The sequence below is a fragment of the Astatotilapia calliptera genome, chromosome 7 (genome assembly GCF_964374335.1).
Source record: "Astatotilapia calliptera chromosome 7, fAstCal68.1, whole genome shotgun sequence".
Taxonomy (NCBI): domain Eukaryota; kingdom Metazoa; phylum Chordata; class Actinopteri; order Cichliformes; family Cichlidae; genus Astatotilapia; species Astatotilapia calliptera.
Window position 1 is genome coordinate 62,151,963 of NC_137428.1, and position 14,442 is coordinate 62,166,404.

The 14,442-nt window shown below is 40.4% G+C and overlaps 2 protein-coding genes across 2 annotated transcripts; one reads left to right on the forward strand and one right to left on the reverse strand.

The window, feature by feature from the left end:
* Positions 1-460: 460 nt before the first annotated feature.
* Positions 461-3,452, reverse strand: c1qtnf13 (C1q and TNF related 13). Its single transcript, XM_026177104.2, has 2 exons — positions 3,176-3,452; positions 461-1,997 (listed from the first exon to the last, which is right to left on the reverse strand). The coding sequence occupies exons 1-2, from the start codon at positions 3,204-3,206 to the stop codon at positions 943-945; spliced, it is 1,086 nt and encodes a 361-aa protein (XP_026032889.2). The 5' UTR covers positions 3,207-3,452; the 3' UTR covers positions 461-942.
* Positions 3,453-6,686: 3,234 nt separating this feature from the next.
* ube2na (ubiquitin-conjugating enzyme E2Na) lies at positions 6,687-13,268 on the forward strand. Its single transcript, XM_026176328.2, has 4 exons — positions 6,687-6,844; positions 10,853-11,099; positions 11,300-11,440; positions 12,002-13,268. Exons 1-4 carry the CDS (start codon positions 6,815-6,817, stop codon positions 12,046-12,048), a joined length of 465 nt encoding a protein of 154 aa, XP_026032113.1. The 5' UTR covers positions 6,687-6,814; the 3' UTR covers positions 12,049-13,268.
* The last annotated feature ends 1,174 nt before the right edge of the window (positions 13,269-14,442 follow it).

Below are 14,442 nucleotides of genomic sequence, written 5' to 3' on the forward strand. Positions count from 1 at the left end.
ACATTTAGGGATTCATGTTTGGAAAGAGATTTATCAGATGTTGAGTCCCGTGTTATAATATGTTATAAAAATCCTTAATTAAATGGTAAATGGCCTGTATTTGTATAGGGCTTAATCCCTAAGGACCCAAAAGCACTAAACACTACATTCAGTCATCCACACACTGGTGATGGCAAGCTACATTGTAGCCACAGCTGCCCTGGGGCACAATGACAGAGGCGAGGCTGCCGGACACTGGTGCCACCGGGCCCTCTGACCACCACCACAAGTGTCTTGGTGAAGGACACGACGATGGAAACTGTCGGAGCCGGGTCTCGAACCGGCAACCTTCCGATTACAAGACGAAATGCCAACTCTTGAGCCAATATCGCCCCGTGTCTAATCTCTAGGTTTATCTTAGGTTTATTTTCATCCACAAACCAGCATTTGTTTGATTTAGAAGAAAAAAAAAGAACATATGTAAAACTCATTTAAGGAAATTTATTTATCATTTTCCCAAAATGCACACAAATCATTTAATCAGATCTTTCTACAAATAAAAGTTAAATAACTTTAACATGGTGCAACTCTAAGTCTACATTTTGTAGTACATAAATTCGAATAAACTTTACATCATTTACAACGTTTTTTTTTGTCATGCAATGTTCACTTTTTTAAAATGAAAATTCTCAGATAGTTGTATCTGTGCACCTAAACCCAAACTGTATCACAGATTTTCTAAGAGAACATTGCACTTAGCTGTATCATAGCACCATCTGGTGGCAACAAATGTTACCTTTTGGAATAACACTGTTTAATAAAAACAAACAAAATGTTACAAAAAGAAAGAGAGAGAGGAATCTGTTAAACTATGCTGACCACAGTTTAAATATTCTACCTGACTCATTGACGTGGAGATAAACTGCAGGCTGGGAACAAAAAACAGCTACAACCTTAAGACATTTATAGGTGACCTCTGTCCTCCTGGCTGGTGGCAGGTGTTTCTGTATCTGGATAAACCATGAAGCCTGAGAACGTGGTGTACCTGCCCTGGTTGCTGTAAACAGCAAAGCGCTCATCCTGTTGACTGTACAGCCACACGCTGTCGCCCCTGCTGAGAGACAGCAACAAACTCTGACTCTGCATTTCCCTTCTCTTTGATGTGTCATCATCAAACACCATCGCCTGCACCTCACCCTTCCCGGTCATCAGCTTCACTGAAACAGCCCTACGAGGGTGTTTCCCCACAGTGAAGGCGAAGAAGTAGACCCCTGGGAAGTGGCAGGTGAAGCGGCCAGAGGTTTTGTTGAAATGGCCCCCTATGTTGACATATTCTACATCAAAGGTGATTGGTGGCTTTTCTTGTGTCCAGCTGCTGTGACCCATGAGGGTTGATGTCCGTGCTACTGAGAAGGCAGACCGCGGCTGCTCTCTCTGGCCTCTGACCTGAGGTGGACAGTTTGGGTAGGGTAGAGCAGGTGTAGACAAGTGGTTGCTGATGTAGCTGGTTGCCATGGCATCAGGATAGACCAGGTAACCTGAGAAGGTGATGTAAGGCCCAGCGTTGCTGTACAAAGCATACTGGGGGCTAGGCTGCAAGCGCAACCACACTATGTCCATTTTCTTCAAACCGATCATAAGACTTTGGCTCTGAACTTTTCTCCCTTTCTTGCGGAAGTCGTCATAAGCTATAGCCTGCACCTCCTCTCCGTTCTTCACCAGGATGACAGAAAGCATTTTTTTGGGAAATTTCCCCACAGAGAAGGAGAAATAGTAAGCCCCGGGGATGCGACAGCGGAAGTGGCCAGTGTCTGGATTGAAATCCCGTCCGATGTTGACCACGAGCCTGTTGAAGGTCACTGCCTTCTGCTTGCCTCCCACCACGCTACTGGTTTGCGTGGCAGAGAAAGCAGAGAGGAGACCTGTTGGCGCGGGAGGAGCATAAAGGGGAGAAGCTGCTCCAAAGCAGTTGATGAGGAGGAACAAACATAGCACGTAGCAGTGTGTGCTCCACTGATCTGAAAACAAGACAGAAATACCTGTGAAATTACATAATGAGATATCAGTCACTCAAAGCACAGGTACGTATATACCTGTGGTGTATATATTGTTTCTGTTGGAGGGAACCAATGAATTTCACCTTTAAGATATCATGCTAACCAAGTTATAGCTTCATATTACATATTATTATAAATTTTGGTTACATTTTAAATCCAAATCACTTTCTTTAAGTTTTCTAAGGGCTCTATGAGTGCTTCTCTAAGATACCTAGACTAAAAATCAGTGTTTAACTGAACTGCTCACAGCACATATCTATATCCATCAGGTAAAGCTTTAAAGGTCACTTAAAACCAAAAGGCTGGCAGCAAAGTGAAGTACACTTCATTTAGGCCTGGGAAGTATGGCTGCTCTCTGTTAACATAAATCTTTCTACTTGAATTAAGCCCTCGGTGTGAGCAGCAGCCCCTGTAATATGGCTGGTATTGTCTGTTCTCTCTGTGCACTGACGGAAGGGCTGCATTAGGTGCTGGTTCATCTGTTCCTCTGTGTCTTGAACAATGGAAAATTTCAAATGGCTGTGGAGGTGAAGCAGAACAAAATGCTAAAAGATATGAGAGCAAAACAATTTAGGAAACGTCATTTTATAAGTGCACAGGTTGACATAAATCAGCTATTATTATTACCATATTATCATGAATATAAAAAAAATGTTTTTTACAAGCATAACTTATTAAATTTTACCGTCACACACATTTGTGAGCACAAACCTACACAGACAGAAATTTATGATCCTAAAATTTCTAATCCTTCACAAAATCTAATACTGTGTACGTACATGCATAAAAAATACATTTTAAATACTACAAGGTCAGATCTGTCTGATGATAGTTAAATATGTAACTCTGAGCACGAGCTGTCTTAACCAAATCCAAAAACTCTTGCTATCTAGTTGAAATTAAGTTTTCAAAACCTAATTTTAACCATTTAAAACAATCTTGCATTTGTTGCATTATTTAAAGTAAGTACTTACATTTATATAGCAGTAACACAGAGTGTAAATACATACAAAATACATAAACTAAGTCACAGAAATACATTTATGACAAACGGCATAATAAAAAAAAGAACTCACACTCATTCAAACACAGTGCTTGCATTAAAACGTAATCTATCCATAAGAGACATAAAAACGCACCTGTGGAGCTACAATGGGGCAGAAACCGCATGGTGAAAGTTGTTGCACTGCTAATGTCCACATTATAGGCCTGACACCCAAAGGGGAAAAGCTTTTGTCCATTCGGATATGAGAGGAGGAGGAGGAGCTCCAAACCCCCTCCAATATATTCTTCTTATTCATCCATGAGACAAAAAATATCCCAAAATTCAACAGGACTCTGCAGGTTTATTGGACCTTGGAGATGTTCAGTCTAAGAAATGCGCTGAGTTGTCTAACACTGGGAAAGACAACATCAGGCACTGTGGTAACCTCTGAACAACTTCTGCTTCAGGAACAAGCACAGCTGGGAAGCACATGTAGACACACACCCAGGACACCGGGTGTTTAAGCTGCTGCTGTCTGGCAGGAGGTTCAGGCTGCTGAGGTCCCGAACAAATAGACTCAAGGACAGCTTTTACAACAGGGCAATAGCCCTGATCAATGTAAATAGCTGACCTGACTGGATACCTCCCTGGACTTTTTAGGGGGAGGTAACAATGTTTAAAACGATAACAATAATATTTATATTTATAACAAGGTGCAATAATAATTTATATGCAATAATAACAGTGTGCAATACACATACACTTATTCTTCTTTTTTATACTAAGTTAATATACTGTGTTGTGTTGTTTGTTACGTTGTGATGTGTCATATCGTGTCGTGTTGTGTTATATGTAGTGCCGACGTAGGACAGTTTTTCCAATTTCATTGTACTACTGTACTATGTATGACTGTGCAATGACAATAAAGAGTTATCTTATCTTATCTTATGTAGAAAAAAAGGTGTTGCCAAATGACAAAAAAACAGCCATGTTGATTTTAATAGTAACTATTCTACTACAGCTTCTGCAGTGCAAAAAATACTGATGCTGCCAGTGCTACCCCTCAGCCTCCTAGTAGATGCACATGGTATACATTTGAAAATCCAGGTGACTTTCTTCTTGAGACACACGCACTAATCTGCTTCTGTCCCCTCCAATATGAACATGCATGCTGACTTTTGAACTGTGGTGCTGATAACAAGGCAGTTGGTCACTGCTCACTTTATTACATGATGATTATTGTTTATGAGTTTGATAAAGTAATTTTTATTTCTCATTTTTATTAGCCCGAACTGATTTCTGGGTCAAAGTAAGATGTCAACCGTCCAAAGACATGCAGCTTGTGGAGATAGGTTAATTGGATAATCCAAATTGGTGTGAAGGTGCGGGTGAATGTGAGTGCGAATGGTTGTCTGTCCCTGTGTGTTGGCCCTGCGACAGACTGGCGACCTGTCCAGGGTGTACCCCGCCTCTCGCCCTATGACAGCTGGGATAGGCTCCAGTGCCCCCTGCGACCCTGAAAAGGATAAGCGGAAGTGAATGGATGGATGGATATACTTTTATATATATTAACAGCTTTAATCTCTACTCCTCTTATGAAATTAAGTTGATGCTATACTATTGCACTGTATGTTAGGTGTACAAAGTAGAAAACATATGCATACAAGCGCAGTGATACTGGGTTAAATGCCATGATAACAGGGTTCTTGCTGATCGGAGCTGGCTTGGCCCTGGCTTATCGAAGAATTAAGGAAGCGGAACCGGCTGTTCAAACCCCCACAAGGCTGCCCGCTGGGATTGAAATGATGGGACGAGGCGTGAGTTTCTCAAAATGGTCTCATTGAGTGCAGCACGGATAAGATCTTGGAGAATGCACGGCTGCCGTGAATACTCAGAACAAGACCTCTGAGTGAAAAACTGGATTACATCTGGAGGGGCTATCTTGAATAACACCTTTGAGCGCAAATTGGATCACATCTTGGGAAGTGCACTGCGGTCGTGAGTTCTCAGAACCTGCTCTTTGAGCAAAAAGAACGACAACATCACGGAACGTAAGTTTGGATAACATCATAGAAAGCTCGCGGCTCTCCAACGGGAGATTGAGAGACCAGTGTTGGACTGTTAGAACAGCTCTGAAATTCATATGAGTTGTTTGCACTAAAGTAAAAACCACCATCACTTCATGCGGAGACCCCTTCGGCGCCAGCTGCGGTCTCAAGGCTGGAGCTGAACAAAACACCCTGATAACGACTGTGTTTAGACTGTTCCCCCCATTCCATGCAAGGCCACCTGGGTTGGCTGGAAGACTGTTTACTTAGCCTGGCGGGGCGAAGGACACCGTCTCAGCTGAACTCTGGACACACACACACACACACACATACACTGATATGCACACACTGATCCCCCCTCCCGTTCCAAACGGCTTCGATGCTTGTGCCCTACCAGGGAAGATGGCAGTCGACTGAACCAGTGCAGACATGCTGCAGGACCGGATGCGCTGTCTACACCGGCTCTCTCTTACCCTTTACCCGCCCCTGTTGCTTGTCTTGTGTTTCTATGGTGTATTGATAGTCATGTGCTTTTTGTGCTGAGGTGTTTTTTCTGTTATCAAACTGTTCTCCCACTAGGAGCTCAGTCTGAGTGGAGTTTTTTTTCTCCTCCTCTTACCTCATGTTATGTATTTTCATTGTTTTTTTCCTATCAGCCTACCTTTCTGACATGTCTCCCCAATGTGATGTTTGTGTAAAGTTGGTCAGAAGGTTCCTTTGTAAGTGCGCATGCGCTATTAGCGTGCTGCCTGCTGTAACCCTAATTTCCTTCGGGATTAATAAAGTATTCTGATTCTGATTCTGATAAATGTTGGTGCAACATTTACTGGATGGAACTGGATGAATATCTGAACACTCTTCTTGGCAGAATTGGTAGAGTTCATTTAAATTGGTTGGTTTCCTTGAATGGACACAGCTTTTAAATGCAGCCCACAAATTTTTAAGTAGGATTAAGTTTGGGGATTTGGGATGGCCATTTGAGAAGTTTAATGTTAGTATGCGTTATCCATTCCAAAACCGCTTTTGATGTGGATATCAGATCACTGTCAAGAATCACTGAAGAATTTGAAGTTAATCCCCCCTTTTTATTATCACATCTATTTTGTGCAATGTACCAGAACTAATGACAGCGGAACAGCCTTAGGAAATGGTGCTACCACCACCATGCTAGATAGTTAGTACAGTCTCCTTCAGCTTAAAGGCATTACCTTGTGTCATTGTGGCCAAATAGCTAATTGTTTATTTTGTCTGAACATAAAACTTTTCTCTGGAAGCCATTTGGCTTGTCCATATGAGCCACTGCAGATATTGGTCAAGCTCAATTTTGGATGCATAAATATATATCACTATAAATATCACTCATGTCACATAAATCTCATAAATCTGTTTTTTCTTAGTTGAATTTTTTTTAAACTTGCCAGTAACTGTTCGCTTCTTCTTTTTTTTTCATGTTATGCTATTAAAAATTAAACGTACAGGCCAGTCCACGTTACCCATATTTATTGTTTTCCATTAGGGCTTACCTTAAGAAGACGTTACCTTTACTTGGAATAATATTTTTTAACCATTCGAGAAACATGTTTGCATCGTGAGTGTGTTAGACAAGCAGCTGCTGTGTAAGTCACGTTCACGTCCCTCCATTCACTATCACCGTGACGCAGAGAACCCGGAAGACGTGTGTTTGCTGTCAATGCCAACGACAGAAAGAAGGCACTGAGAGCTAAAAAGCCCGCATTTAAGACAAGATGGCAGGACTGCCCCGCAGGATCATTAAGGTAAAAAGAAAAAAAATCAGGCCTCAAGCAACAGCATGCCTTTCGTAGTAACGGCAAAAATGCCACAATCACAGCCACAAACTCCTAAACGCTCTGGTGGTGCGCCCGGCGAGCAGTTTTGTGTGCTAACATTAGCATCTCGCTGGCTAACGGGTTGTTTGTTAAAGTAACTTCCGCTTCGTTTCTGCACCCACATACGCCGAGACACGGCGGGTTAAAAATACACCACCGTGCTGTAACGATGGCGGATAAAAGTCCTTACCTTTTCTAAATATACTTGTCTAAATATATTTTTCTGGTGTTCTCAAGTTGCTTGTAGTGCTGTCAGAAAGGCTGGCTAGCTAAAAATGCTAACGCCGGCTAGTTGTTTAGCATTGCTTGTATTTTAATAAAGCCCGACACTGCAAGCCTCGTGCCTTTACTGTATACTGCAATAACTTAAAATCACACACCCGTTTTATTTATTTTTTCGTTATTTATTTTTATTTTTGGCAACCATTGGGAGTTAAAGGTTAGTAAGGTAATTAAAACGTGTTTTAAAAACTGCACAAATTGGATGAATGAAATCGCTCCCACTGTGGTTACTTCAACAAGGCGAATGACTTTCTGTTAATGATAACATTATGACTTGCTAATTTACTTAACGAGCTTAATGATTTGTAAAACTGTTGTTAAGTTGACATATTTAAGGCCTTTAGAGTTTCCTTTTCTGTACGCCACCCCAAATCAAAAATCCACACCTGTGTTACACTCAACCTGACGATTTTTTTTTTTGGGCGAGGGGTCCATGTTTTTAGAACGAGTGTGACTGCTTGTTGTATTTGTTATGTTACGTTTAGGGTCACCGTTCAATGATTAAAATACATTTTCACTCGTTTGCCTTCTTAGCAGGGTAATGTGTCATTTTCCCATTTTTCTGTGTTTTCCTGAGTGTGCATTTTCTCAACCAAGCTTTCCAAATGTAGTTGATTCCTCACTTTTGTTTCCTTCTAGATCTGTTGTTGCAGACACAAGCTTTTTATTAGCACACACATCAATAAAAAGGGGACTTTTTGTGGTTGACTATCCACGTTCGTTACCTTATTATACAGAAATGTGTGCAAAAATAATTGAGTGAATGTTAAAACAAATACAGTACAATTGATTTGGTGGGTTCCAGCCTTTATCTATGCTGGACACGTGTAGTGTCCAGGTGTGTGAGGAAGCAGGCCACAGCACAGACTTGGTGGGAAAAGGTGGAAGGGCTGGGAACAGTACTTGATGGGACGAGCCCTTGAGCCCTGAGAGCGTGTGACTGGGACTGGGAGCCCCTCTACTGTCTGTGTTTTCACTGCATGGTTTTGTCTGTGGGTTATCTGAAACATTTCAGGAATCTCACTCGCAGTTGCATGGAGGAAACGAGTGTAAAAGACGAGTGTGGTGGTTGTTGGAACATTTATTCAATTAAATTTTGAATACTGTAAAGTTTGTTTTGTTGGAGTCAGTTGTGCATTTCAAACAGCAAAAGAAGAGACTATCATTTTTAAAACTGAGAAAATAACGAAACAGTTTTGTTCAACTTATTCAACAGTAAATACTTGAGTCCTGTGAAAACCAAGTTTATCCTTACTGCTTCATTGGGAATCAAGAATGCAGATAGCAGCCAGGTGCTGCTAATCAAATGCACATGATTAATTGATTGGCAGGTTTTGCCACTTTGGGGCATTTAGGCACAATCTCACAGGAGTGGGCATCCCAGCAAATTTCCCTCAAGTTCGGATTGTGCAATGCTCAAAGAAACTGCAAAAAAAACCCAAGAGCTAAATCTCCAACTCTGCAGGCCGCTGTTGGAATTTTAAAGTTCTTTAAAACACAGTTAGAAAGAGATTGAACTAGTATGTGTTGTTTGAAAGTGTTTCCAGGAGAAAGTCTCCTCCTAAAAAGAACAAGGCAGCGCCACTTAGGTTTGCAAAGTTGCATGTAAGCCAAACCTTTAAAGATAAATCATGATAACTCAAGGAAATTGAGATGTATTTTGTGTTGAGCTTGCTAACCAGCTGCTTAAAAACGTGCCTTCGTATTATGCAATCAGATCGCAAATTTGCATTTGCGCTTCCTGTCATATTGAGTGCTTCAGCTGTGTTTGGTTGTGTCATTTAAGTAGGGGTCACACATCACGAGCTGCTGGTATCTTATCTTTTGGAGCCTGTTTACACCTTCTGTAAGAACAGTTTTCTTGCACATGTTGCAGAGTGCTTTGTTAGGAGCTGTTAAATTGCCCCCCCCCCCCTCCCCCTTTTTTTTGACTAAGACTTGTGGGTTGGGGGATCCTTTGGACAGAGGAGACCTAAGTGAACACAACATATCAGCACAAACACCTCATGCCAAATGTCAAGCACAGTGGTGGTAGGGTGATGATTTTGCCTTGTTTTGAAGCCACAGGACTTGGGTACCTTGCTGTCATTGAGTGGACCATGCACTCCTCTGTATATCAACGTATTCTAGAGTCAAATATGAGGCCATCTGTTCAAAAGTAAAAGCTTGGTGAAAATTAGGTCATGCAACAGGCCAATGATCACAGCAGCAAATCTACAGCAGAATGTTTGAGGAAAAAACATAAAGTCAAAGTCCAGATCTTAGCCTGACTGAAATGCTGTGGTGGGATTTTAAGAGAGCTGTGGATAAGTGAAAGTCTGGAAACCCCAATGAACTGAAGCAATGTATTAAAGAAGAGTGGGCCAGAATTCCTCTAAAATAATGTGAGAGACTGATGAATGAAGTCATACAGAAAAGAACATTAAATTACTTTAAGTAATAGCTAAAGGGTCCCCCTCCAAAAAGTTGATTCTGTTCATCTGGACGTAGTGTTTTGTGGGAGAAACGTTTCGTCACTCATCCAAGTGACTTCTTCTGTCTCAGCTGACTGCAGGTTTCGCCAATCTTATAAACAGTACATTTGCATAATGACTGAAACCAGCCCACTGAAGGAACAATGGGCTGGGAGGTCAGTTCCTTAATCTTAATTATGCAAATTCTCATGGCCATTGATCAACAACCACTGACCACTGATCAAATTCCACTGATGAATGGCCATGTGCCAACCAAGGAAAACCCATTGTAAACTGTGCGTTTCATTGTCACAAGAATTTGTTTTCACTTGGTGAAGCAGAAAATGCGTGAATGTTTTGATACTTATTTCTAACCTGTGGCCAAGTTTGTTTTACACTGCTGTAAATAGAACACAGATTAGAAATTTGAGCAGGACTTGATTGTTCAGTTTTATATGGAAGAAAAATGAAATAATGTGCCAGACAACATCTTTTATGCAAGTATGCATAGACTAAAGCAGTCTGACCTAACACAGAAAGTTGAACACCACTGCTGTGATAGTCATTATCTCTGATGGAGATTTAGGCTCTCTGATGTTTAAGGACCCTGATTGTGATCACCATGAAACACTTTAACTCAAGTGCATAAAACACACAGCGCCCATTATTGCACTGTTTCTCACATGTCTGGGTTTTTTGTGAAGATCTTTGGAAAGATTTCATGCTTTAAGGATATCTGTTGCCTTCAACCTTCTTTTGGATGTGTTTAGAAACTGCAGGGCTGCGTATGGTGCAACTCTGCACCCACAGTGGATAACAGGAGAGGACAGGGGGATTTATTTCTCACTGCAACAACTAAACACATCCTGATTTATGATCTATGAATATCAGCAAAACTTTTTAAAGTTTACTATTCTTTTGCTAATTAGATGCATTTATTGGAGTAGCTCTACGAGATATCACCGGAAACGCCGTTAATGACCCAGAATCAATATATCAGCTGATATGAAAAGATAAATTATTAAAATTAAATCTGGAACCATATTATCTGAAACCATCATACCTGTGATTGCCCGGTATTATCAGATGTCTTTAATACAACATTCAAAAGCAGTTCCCCAAAATGACCTTTATGGACTTGGTATTCTAATTTATCTAATTCCTTCTCCTTCCTTTGTTTCCGCTTTCTTTATTTTTCCAGGAAACTCAGCGCTTGCTTGCAGAGCCTGTCCCAGGCATCAAGGCAGAGCCAGATGAAGCCAATGCCCGCTACTTTCACGTGGTCATCGCTGGACCTCAGGACTCACCTTTCGAAGGAGGCACATTTAGACTTGAACTCTTTTTACCAGAGGAATATCCCATGGCAGCTCCTAAAGTACGTTTTATGACCAAAATTTATCATCCAAACGTTGACAAGTTGGGAAGAATATGTCTTGACATTTTGAAAGGTAAGCCAGTATTGTAGCTTAAAAATCTATGAGAATATTAATCATGCCTTTCACCATCATATCAGAGACAAAGAATATATTGTCTCTTATTAAAAGTCTCTTCCTAAACAGGATCATTGGTCACTTTTCATGTGTTTTGCCTGTATGCATTTTTTTATTTGACTACACTTGTCTTTGTTTTTATTTTTATTTTTTAATAGATAAATGGTCACCAGCTCTGCAGATTCGTACAGTGCTGCTCTCAATCCAGGCTTTACTAAGTGCACCCAACCCTGACGATCCCCTAGCAAATGATGTTGCAGAGAAGTGGAAGAGCAGTGAAGCTGAAGCCATAGAAACCGGTGAGAGCCATGATCTGGCGTGGTGTAAAGATAAGATTTACCTCATTATTCATGATGTTGTTAGCCAGTTTGATGCTCCTACGTTGTTATGATAATCTTGGTCCACAATCAACATTGCAGTTGTGAAGAAGTTAGCAAATGCTTTTTAAAAACTATCACAGGCAAACCACCATGACTAACCAAATTTAGGTAACAGCAATCCTGATTTGATAATAAAGTTATTATAGTCTCGAAATTAAAGATTATTAAAGAGAACACTTGAAATGCTTACCATTCGTTATCAAAGAGAGTTTTATATAAGCTGTGACCTTTTTTTTTCTTTCCCCCCTCCCCACATTGCAATGTTATGACATCACAACAATGTGATTGGGCAGTTGTGATGTTGATCCTTGACTAAAATTATGGCATGATGATGATAATGCAGGAGCATTACCCATAATCGTGCCACTTCATCTCTGTATATAAACAAGTCACTTATATCACACACAATTAATATGGAATATTTTTCTTTTAAGTTATGTTTTCCTTTAAAATTGATGTATTTTTTATTTTACTTTGCAGCCAAGACATGGACCAGGCTTTATGCTGGAAACAAAAATGAAGTGTAAAGCAGCCTCTTGGAGACAGAAGTGGAAGCAAATTGTATGAACACAACTCATGTGCTGCCAAGACCACCTCCTGCTTTATTTGCATTTAAAGGACACCATCTTTTAGTGTATATACATGTCAGATTTTCTTATATATGTATACACACTAAAAGTACACACACAAAATATATATATATATACTGCTGACATTTGGTGATTTAAATGCACACTAGAAATTACGAGCTGTCTTTGTCCTGACTCACTACTATTCAAATGCATGGGCAGAGGTTTTAGATCTACTCATCTAGCTTTCTTTGTCCACTGAGGGGAAAAGGTGTCTTGCATCACACGTTTTTTTTTTTTCAGGGGGGAGGGGGCACAATTTTGGAGCAGGGGAATAAGCTGAGTTAGAGACTGGCTTAGATGTGGATAACATGATATGCTTTTTATGTTTCTTTTAACTTTGTTTTATCGTGTTGCTGTTCATTAAAAGCAGCTAACTCTACTAGCCCACTGTTTTTGTAGGCGCTCGCCCGGAGAAGGTTTAGTCCTGTGTAGGTTTGCCCAGTAGGACGCATAAACAATCATCGCTGTGCTGCTTCTTCGAGTCAATCTGGATTTGTTAAATATAAACTGAGATGACTGAGAACCAAACTGAGCCTGCCACTGTCACATTAACTTTTCCAGCCACTCTCAGTGTGGACTTGGATGTACAGTACTTTTGTGGATGGCATGAGAGTGTGTGTGGTGGGTTCAGTGGACATTGTGGACCTTTCTTTAGTTTTAGCACATACAGTATGTGTTGTTACCATATCTTGTCTTTTACATGTGAATCTTTTCTTGCTGTTAGCATACTAACTGCTCTTGCTTTTCGGCCCCTTACGTCATCAGTTTAATTCTGCAAAACTCTGTGGTTTACCTGCTCTCACTGGCATTTATTTCAAAAAGCAGTGCGGTTACATTTGAACAGTCAGTTGATGAAAGCGGGAACTGGGGTGTTGTGATTGGTGTGTGAGAAGAGATGCTGCATTGTGGAGGAGATCACACCAAAAGTACAATGAAGGCTTTGACTCTTGACTGTTGTGACTGGGCTTTGGCTGTAAAGTCTGTATTCATTTCACTTTGTGTAAATTCATTCTTTGTTAATCTGAAGGTGAAATGTTTTCCTGCTCTCAGAATGATATGAAACAGTCCAACTACAAACTTTTATGTTCTGTAAATAAATTCTGTTGATTAATAAATACCTGACTGTGATTCTTAATAGGACATGTGGTACATTGTGTCCAAGTTGGTTTGTAATTTGTACACACACAGTTACGGACAGTTCACCGTTCAAGGGGGACGGGGGTGGAGTCTAACCCTATATATCTATCATAAGGCGAAAAGCCATTACAGGGCAAACGGGGAGAGACAGATTATAGACCCAACTTCCTCTTTACATTTTAGGAAAATGGAAAAACAATGCAGTGATTTATAGAAATGTGCAAACACAAATGGAGGCAGGCATACCAGCAATGTGCTGACTAACACAAAGACAGTAACTGCTTTATATATCTGCAAAATGCAGCCTTTCATTATCTTTAGCGGCATGTTGCGTACTTCTTAGGTCAACAAAAACAATCCAGGGTGTTTTTATACTTCTTCCAATCTGTAATAAAAGGACTGGAACCATAGTAACACTTTGGGATGTTAAATATTTATACGACAAAAAAGGTAACTGGAATCCCCGTGAAAAATCAAAAATTGCAAACTTAAGAGCGAGTTTTATCAGCCACCACTTTTTTGTTTTTTTTGAGCTGGTATTAGATATTTGTCACTAGAATGGCATTCATACTTACCAGATAATACTTAGTATTGGAACTGCTTTCAATGCATGATGGCAATCTTTTTTTCAGTACTCTACAGTACTGGGCAAATGTCTTGGGCCTTCTCTCATTTCTTTTTAGTTTGCTAGGAAAGTGGGAAATTTATTGGATAATGCAAACGTACATGTAAATACAGTACATAAGGCAAAAACTGAGTTTGTACAATTCTAAAAAGCTCGACTGAATATTTGATCTGACCACCTTTATTCTTCAACACAGCCTGAACTCTCTCAGGAACCTTTCTTGTATTTTCTTTAAGTAGTCTTCAGGAATAGTTCTCCAGGCTTCTTAAAGGACACGCAGAGCTTTGCTTTGAATGCTGGTTGTTTTTTGTTCTTGTCTCTGTTAAGATGATTCCACGCAGTAATGTTGAAGTCTGGCAAACCAAACCGTGACTGAAGATGTTCAATGTAGGTTTTTTTTGTCATGTATGCTTTTAATGTATTGGCAGTATGTTTTGGATCATTGTCATGGCAAAAATGAAGCTCCTGACAATCATGGCAGATCTTTCCAGATGGTATTGCATGGATAAAAATCTGCATTCACGATT

Bases quoted from the DNA above. Each gene is read 5' to 3' on its own strand.
- ube2na (XM_026176328.2), top strand. From the start codon at position 6,815: ATGGCAGGACTGCCCCGCAGGATCATTAAG. The intron at 6,845-10,852 runs GTAAAAAGAAAA...TTATTTTTCCAG, and splicing joins TGCCCCGCAGGATCATTAAG to GAAACTCAGCGCTTGCTTGC. The intron at 11,100-11,299 runs GTAAGCCAGTAT...ATTTTTTAATAG, and splicing joins ATGTCTTGACATTTTGAAAG to ATAAATGGTCACCAGCTCTG.
- c1qtnf13 (XM_026177104.2), bottom strand. From the start codon at position 3,206: ATGCGGTTTCTGCCCCATTGTAGCTCCACAG. The intron at 1,998-3,175 runs GTGCGTTTTTAT...TCTTGTTTTCAG, and splicing joins GCCCCATTGTAGCTCCACAG to ATCAGTGGAGCACACACTGC.